Consider the following 8457-nt stretch of genomic DNA (forward strand, 5'->3'; position numbering starts at 1 on the left):
TTTCTTCCTTTACTAAAATCAAGCAACTCAGGGAAATTGCAATGATAACATTTCATTCAACAGAAGAAAGATTCAGTGAAATGAGTGTGCCTACCTTGCATTGATATACTGCCTCCCTCTGACAAGCAACAATGATAGAATATGGACACTCATTTTCATGGAGTTTACAGTTTCACAGAGGACTTCAACATTTCCTCATCTGGTCATCACAATAGCTCTGAATGTGGAAGGTGGGAAACTTATCTGACAGATCCAGAACTCAGGCTATCCAGGAAGGCTGTAGCAGTCATTTGAACCAAATACCTACCACCCCCATACCCCAGCAGCTTGTTGTTGTTAGTGTCTGAGTCCTTAGGGACTCCTACCTTATATCAGAAGGCGTGCTACCCGAAAGTGTCAAGCTCAGGGACTGCCTTTTATGATCAGTAATTTTGAAGATGCCCTTGTTCTCATATTCCAGGGCTGGTCAGTGCAAGCTACTGTTCCATCAAAAGTCAAAGTGATAACACTCCCCCGTTTCTGTGATATTCACAATTTGGCGATTTCCATAGTTGTTTAGGAAATCCAACTCCTATTAAAAAGGCCATTTTGAAGGTCATGGAAGGGATACATTGCATATGGACTAGTTTGTTGGCCATCTTTCCATTTTGGAAACCTTAAAGCTAAAAGGGGCCCTGAGATAGGAGGAAATTTACTCAGGACCCTGTAAAGGCAAACCCACAAAGCTGTTGCTTTGCTAAAAGAGAGAAAAAAATGACAAAGAATTATGTAACCCTGGTGACCCTGAGGTGCACACATTATGGGACCCACAGATATTGGCACCATTGTGTCCACATAAAGGATGCTCCCAGATTTTAAGTGTTCTGCTGCTCTTCCCAAGGAACAGGCTTTCGAGTGCGGTCCAGATGGTGATGGATGAACACAATATTTCTTTGTCTCTCCACATGATGGGGTAATTGGACGTCATGCGTGGAAGTCGGTGGTCAGTTTTAATATTTAAGTGGCATCAGAGTTGGACGTTATAATTTTCAAAGAGTGTCAAGAAGCCAGGGATAACAATGTCACTTCTACTTTCAAAAATGGTGAAGCAGATGGGCTTCCTTCCAGACTTAAGCATTGAAGATTCTCTGTCATTCAGGATGCCTCCAGGAAGAAGGAAATGTTCTCATTGTCTCTCTCTCACACATACACGCACAGGTCTTAAAATTAATTCCACAGTAGAAGATTAAATTTTGTTTTAAAAAGCTTTAAAATGTAACCTTAGGACTCAGCGTATTAGCTAAACAATTAAATAATGATGGGGAAACACAGTAGCAATCCTAAGTCGGGAAATGATCACAACTACAATGATAATCATTACCTTGAAATATCCTCACATACTTTTCAGAGACGATCTAATTGTTCCCCTGTGTATTCCTCATGGGAAAGGTGTTATTATTTCTATCTTGCAGACAAATATAATATCTACTCTCAATTTGTGTCACTTCTGAGAAACTCATTATTTGTTTTCTTGTTCATGTTCAAAATATGAAACTTAGCTACCTGAAATTAAGTAATTTTGTGGAGACCCAGAGGCAGCAGCGTCTGTGTTTTCAAGACTGATTGGTGAAAATGTTGTGGTTTTCAAACTGCTTTGATCGTAGCCCCTATGAAATTATAAAATACCCAAAGTTATGCGAGAGAGATGATGTAGAATTCCAGTGTGCTTCTTCCTGAACCCCAGTGTATCCTGCTGCTATCCTGAGGATATGCACCCCCTTTATGTGTACAGGTGTAGGGAGAGAGGAGGGAAGGAACTTATTAGCATATTAGCATGATTCTCCTGTCTCATCTCTTCCTCCCTCCCTCTCATCTACCCTGATAATTGCAGCATCACATTCAGTTCTATATGGAGCTCATAAATAGGGTAAAACAGAAGTAGGAAGAAAAGGGAAAGAAGGGAAATGTGTAGGTAGATAACCAAACAGGAAATGAATGGTTTTCCCAGTGCACAAACGGCATGATGTAGGCCAGTGTCGTGTTGACATCCAATGGCGTGGTTTCATTAAAAAGCAGCTTCTACTGCCAAAGTAGGTACATTTTAGCATAAAAACAGGTTGGCCTCAAACAGACTTTAATTCATGGTAACCCCAAGTATGCCAGGGTAGAATTCTGCTCCACAGGATTTTCAATGACTGGTTTTCTTTCTCCTAAAACAGTTCTGGGCATACTTATATCTCCAAGCTCTCTATTAACAGCAAATTTGTCCACATTTGCACCATCCAGAGAGTCCAAAAGTGACTTTAGAAACAAGTACATACACTCATGAGAAGGAGGGAAAACTGTTAGCGATGTTTTTGATTCTGAGTCACATAGCTTTCAATCAGCTAGGTGACTTGACTGCAAGTTTCTCACCAAGTTGATCTCCAAAGGTGGTAAGTTCATCTGACAGAAGCTTCCTCCCACCAGTTTATTAAAAACCTTACAAAGCCTCGAATGTGAGGCTACTTTCTCTACAGATCCCCAAGCATATTTGCATAATAATTCTGACCGTGCTCACTGAAGAACATTGTGCCTCTCCCCTCCCTGTGCAGGTGACAGGTATAAATATAGACATTACTGTCTTCATATTTTGTGAGAGACATTTTCCCCCTCAAATGTCTTCTGCTCCTGTAAGAATCTTTCCCAGTAACAATCTGCATCAGATGGGTTTACCGTAGAGCCAGCTCCTACAAGTTTACTTCATGCTGGTCAAGATTTGATAGTCCCACGTATTTCCAGCCACATTAGTATGAAGTAAATGATAATAATGAAGTTGGAGGAGTGAACCAAGTCTTTAAGAAAAAGTTTAATTCTGAAATGGCCACCAGATATATGACTATGCTTGATTATCACCTATTGACACTCTCTTCATCACACATTTCTCATATACCAAGTAATTTAGGAACTACTACACTTCCATAATAGCTTGCCTCCAGAAACCCTATGAACCTGGAAAGAGGATGAAAGGCACCCAAGCACCTAAGACTCTCCTTCATAGGGTCGCTATGAGTCGCCTGCGACTCGATGGCACTTAACAACAACAACAACAACTATATACCATAGCAGGAGTGGCATCTACTTCCTAAACCACATGCCTCTGGAAACTCTATGAACTTGGAATTGATGATCATTATGGAAAGACATTAGGTCTTTTGTCCATAGAGTCGCTATGAGGCCCGCTTGACTCGATGGCAATCAACAACAACAACTATATACCACAGTAGTAGGGCCCTCTGGTGGCCTGGTGGTAAGAAGCTGTGCTGTAAACCCAAAGGCATGTGGTTCAAATCTACCAGCTGCTCCATAGGAGAAGGATGGATAATCTTCTTCCATGCAATTTACTATCTCTGGAAACTCTTGGGAGGGTCAGCTATATCGATCAGTTCTGACTTAATAGCACACACAAAAACCACAGTAGCTTCAAAAAACCTGCTGTTTGACTGTATCATGAATGAATAACTTATGTCTGCTGATAACAGACACCAAGGTCCCTGATAAATTCCTCTGAATGTGTAGAGATAGCAACCTAGTTTGCGTTCTATTTCACCACTTAGGAAGGAGAGATAAGATCTAGCTTCTTTGAACTACTTGAGTGCCAGGCAGAGTAGAAAGAGCAATCAGGTGGGGACTGGATTCTTCCTGAAGTGTTCTAGTTATCTATGGGGTCTGAGGCCAAGGCAGCAGGAGTAGGTGTCTAGAAGACTGTCCACCTTTGTGGTTCAGGTAGAGGTAGGACCCAGTGTTCATTCTCAATCCCAGTGGGTCACAGAAATAGCTGGGTCCATGGTCCAAAGGAACTCTGAAACAAAGGACGCAGGTGCCTGGGGCCCACATTGGCTCACCACCTGCCTGGCCCTTTACACTTCCTTGACACCCACTCATGGACAGGCACAGGTGAGGGCAAGTGGGATACTTGAGTAGACCGTGGGTAACAGCTACCATTTCGGATCAAGAGCAAAGACCAGGCCTTGCTTTCACAGCCTCAAAGGGAGCTGAGGCTGACTGCGTCTCATGGATACACGGGGGCAGAGAGGAAAAAGGACACCCAGTGAGATCCTGGCCTGTGTATACCCTCTCCGCAGCAGCAGGTCCTCCTGCCTTCACACAGAGAGATCCCTACTGCCAATAAAGCCACAGAGGGTGTTTTGGAGTCTCTGTGAACATGAGCGAAGACTTCCCAACCTGACAATGTAGTGAGAGCAGGAAATGAAAGTGACTTTGGGATGGGGAGGGAGAGAACCCCAGGGCCATCCTGGCTTGGAGGACTGGGTGACCCTATATTAGGGAGGTAGTGGCAGCATATTCACTGTACAAGCGTGTGAGGTGATGTGGCCATCCATGATTTTTGCATAAGAATCTGGCCTTTGAAACCTCAGTGAGTCTTGGCAGGAGGAGTTGGGAGAGCATAAGCCCTGATAAGATGAGCTGTGGTGAAATGTACTTTGATGCTTTTTTCTCCAGGGGAAGATGATGATGACGATGAATGCGGGGAGGAGAAGCTGCCCTCCTGCTTTGATTATGTGATGCACTTCCTCACTGTCTTCTGGAAGGTCCTCTTTGCCTTCGTGCCGCCGACAGAATACTGGAATGGCTGGGCATGTTTCATTGTTTCCATCCTCATGATTGGCCTGCTGACCGCTTTCATTGGAGACCTGGCTTCCCACTTTGGCTGCACCATCGGCCTGAAAGATTCTGTGACCGCTGTGGTGTTTGTTGCACTTGGAACATCAGTGCCAGGTAAAGAATATGTCTCTATGCAGTTCCCCTATGCAGGTCAAATGCTTTCTTTTTTTTTTCTTTCTATAATTATATTTTATTAATTTTCATAAACATGTACAGAGATTTTGGGTTTCCATTCATTCACCGCTGCACCATTCTCTCTACCCTCCTCCCAGTTTGTTCTTGTCCAAATGCCACAGTGCTTGTCAAAGCCAGTTCTGATTAATCTCCTTTGTCAATGTGTCCTTTGCCATTCCCTATCACTCCTCCCTGAGAGAGACTTCACCCTGATTCATAAGGAAAAGGGGATGGTGTATTAGCTACTTCCTGCTGAAAAGGGACGCTGTGGGTTTCAGGGTGAAGATCTTCTCTCACTACTCTAAAGGGCCCCTTTGGCAGTAGGAAACACATAGACTATTATGGAGATTGATTTTGGAATTTAGATGCACTCTTATTGATTGTGCTTGGCCATACATGTTCATATCCTTGAAGATGTATCATGGGGGTGTTGCAACCTAGAAGACACAAATTTGACTAACAAGTTATAAGTACATGAGTCAAAAATTATGGAAAAGTAAAAGAAAAGATTCTTTCATTGTTTTACAAACCCTCCCCCAGGTCCCCTCCACCATGTAGCCCTCGCTCTAGACTCCTGTGATGACAGAAATACCTAGTTATATATCTCTTTTAAACAGTTTTCTCCCTCCTCTGTTTCAGTGCGGTATACATTCTTGAACACATGTTACTCAGTCTCTCCCCAACCCTGAGGTTAGTCCCATTCTACAACAGTGGCATCATGTAATCAAATGCTTTCTTAATCCTTCCTTTCCCATCATTCCTTGGGCTGTGGCAGCGAAGTAGGCTGACTACTATCACTGAGGTTAGTACTCTAGGCAGTATCATCATACCTACAGGCAGGTACACTTTCCTAGAGGTTCTTAAGTACATACATGAAGCCTCCAACAGGTTGGTGTGATGACTGGATTGACTCATCAGCCTCACATTACAACTAGCGCTTTTATGAAAGGGGGAAAGACGAAAAAGGGAAGGGGGAATTACGGAATCGTCTTCAAGGACAATCTCTCTGATCTCTAAATATATAGTTATGGTATTAGTGGTTTCCATCAAACTCTGTAATTGTTGGGAAACTAGGACAACATCCTTACTGGAGACCTGACACAATAGCCTCCTGACACAAATATTAATGGGTGTGAATAAAAAGAAATGTTCAATGATCAGAACAAAGGAAAATAGTCCTGATAAAAATGTGTAGGTAGCACGTATGATGTATGTTTCATGGACATCTCTGTGGGTTTTTCCTCCAGCTATGACTAATTATAGCTCATATTCACTCAGGTTTCTGAGAAAGGTATCAACCACCTAAACATCACATAATGCTCAGATTTTGGTGGCAGGTAGATTTTCCCCTGCATCTTGTTTAAGAAACAAAATAAATGCCTGAGACCTTGTCAATCTATGGAATTATCATAGGTTCAGAAATGTGTGTTTGCAGCTCATGTAATGAGCCCAGCAAACATCAGAATTTTTTCTGTATTCTATATCGACTCCCTGGCCCGAGTTGCCATGTTTATTTCGGTGCCCAGCTGAGTTAATAGGGGAGTCAGGGGCTTCAGGAGCAATCTTGCTCACGCCTCATTGAGCTGGGATATTCAAAGCTTTCTCAATAACCATTGGCCCTTAGAGATGAACAGAGTTCTTCTCAATCATAGCATCCCAGCAGTTCCACATCTAGGTATTAGTATTTAATTTTTTTCTAGAAATTTATTAATTATGGATAAACTCTTAAAATATAATCATCTTGAAATTGCTTTATTTAGAAACTATGCCTCCAGCCATAGAAGCAAGCCAACAAGTTCACTGCTTTCATTTGAGTTTATTATGGGAAAATATGTCATGAGGTCCACTTTCCCTAAGGCTTATGTCACTGCATTAAATGATGCCCAGCTTAGCACACGAGTTGGCCATGAATTTAACCCTGGAGGAGGATATGTTCAAATTATGATAATAAAGACAAAATTAGGTCTCCCAAGAGAGTCATTCAAAATTGGCCTGTCCTTCTAGAAGTCGTCAGTTCATCCTTTTTTAAACTCCTTATTTTCGAAAAAGGATAAAAGAGGTGTTCATCAAATCATTGTGCCATTTCTTCATTTCCAGAACTCAAAACGGACCCCTTTTTCTATATACTAGTCATCTTCTAATAGGGCTTTTGTTATCTCTTGAATTAATGAACACTTTTTTAAAATGTACCGGTCATAGGATTGATTGATTTGCATAAAATGAGTTGTAGATTACAATAAGCTTTAGCATTCAGAGATTTTCTTATTCTGCTGGTTACATATAGCTCAACACTCGGGTAGAAATGCCAAAAGCTAAGGTAACATGTTTAGAGAGAATACTATGCAATGATTAATTGTCAAAATGGTTTCTCTGGGCTGCCATAAAGCCTCCCCATTGGGAGATGAGTTTCTTTGCTCTGTTATTGGGAGAATTCCCGTCATTTGCTACAATATTAACTGTGCACCATGGTCCCTGAACAGTGTATTCATAGGTAATCATATCTGTATAATCAGACATTTTCCTTACAAAAAAAAAAGAGCTGTGCAAATTGAACAAGATGTTGAATGAACACATACACATGTATATTACTTTATTCTCCAATTCTCCTGATTCAGAGAAGTACCTTATCATATAACCGATTCCTCAAGATATAAACTAAAAAAGAATGAAGCTGTTGTTCCCAGATTTTAAAGCCCAGTGCTTCAGGCAGACTGCAGAAAACACACAAAACTAGTCTATTGATGTTCATCCTCCATTCTTGGGTGCTGGGCCTGGGGCCCAGATTTTCCTTGAGGCTAATTTCTTGGCATTTTTGTCAAGAAAGCCCCCATCTGTTGTCTGATGTACTACAGCCTTTTTCTAGATGAGACTCTGATGATTAAGCAAGCATTGAGGCTTTCCCTGACTGTCTCCCTGACTTGTGCAAGATTATATGTCTCATGCTTCTGGAAACTCTATGAACCTTGATAAATGTCAATAGTTAGAGAGGGGATTCAGGCCTTTTATTCATAGGGACGCTATTAGTCATGCTCAACTTGAAGGCAATCAACAACAACAACACATATCTCATTAAAAGTATTTTATCCTGTTTTTTTCAAAATCTATGAAAAAGATAGCTTAGTCCTCCCACCATTCAGTATCACATATTCCCCTTTATCTATTGCCAGAAAGACAATAAATCCTTCAGTCCACTTCAGACTTATGAATGACAGATGTGTTGGTGTCCTAGTGGTAAAAAGCTGCACTACAATCCCAAAGGCACACGATTCAAATCTACCAGCTGCTCCACGGAAGGTTGAAAATCTCCTCTTGTGTGATTTATTGCCCCTGAGAACTGGCTAGAGGGTCAGCTGTGGATTGGTTCTGACTTGATGTTACAAAACAGCAGCAAGAGTCTACTATCATTCCTAACAGTCCTGTGAGAGAGGAAACTGCCCCTACCCCATAAGATTTTCTAGACTGACATCTTTACAAGTGATGACAGCTGAGTCTTTATCTCACAAAGTCCTTTAGGTGTGCTTTGGGACCTGTGTTTGTCCTAAAGCACATTTCTCCACAGCCACCTGTGTGAAGAACAGGTTTTCTTTTTATTATTATTATTATTAAATTTTATTAGTTTTAATGAATATTTACAGAGAT

The 8457-nt window shown here is 41.5% G+C and overlaps 1 protein-coding gene across 3 annotated transcripts in view; it reads left to right on the forward strand.

Moving 5' to 3' along the window:
• Nucleotides 1–8457, forward strand: part of SLC8A1 (solute carrier family 8 (sodium/calcium exchanger), member 1) — a 414184-nt gene that overhangs the window by 372499 nt on the left and 33228 nt on the right. For all 3 annotated transcript variants that reach the window (XM_006882329.1, XM_006882330.1, XM_006882331.1), the window contains one exon: nt 4483–4758. In XM_006882329.1, the coding sequence (XP_006882391.1) occupies nt 4483–4758 (276 nt within the window). The remainder of the gene's footprint in view (nt 1–4482; nt 4759–8457) is intronic.

This window comes from Elephantulus edwardii, unplaced genomic scaffold (genome assembly GCF_000299155.1).
Source record: "Elephantulus edwardii isolate Elephantulus edwardi_28Jun2011 unplaced genomic scaffold, EleEdw1.0 scaffold00019, whole genome shotgun sequence".
Lineage (NCBI taxonomy): Eukaryota > Metazoa > Chordata > Mammalia > Macroscelidea > Macroscelididae > Elephantulus > Elephantulus edwardii.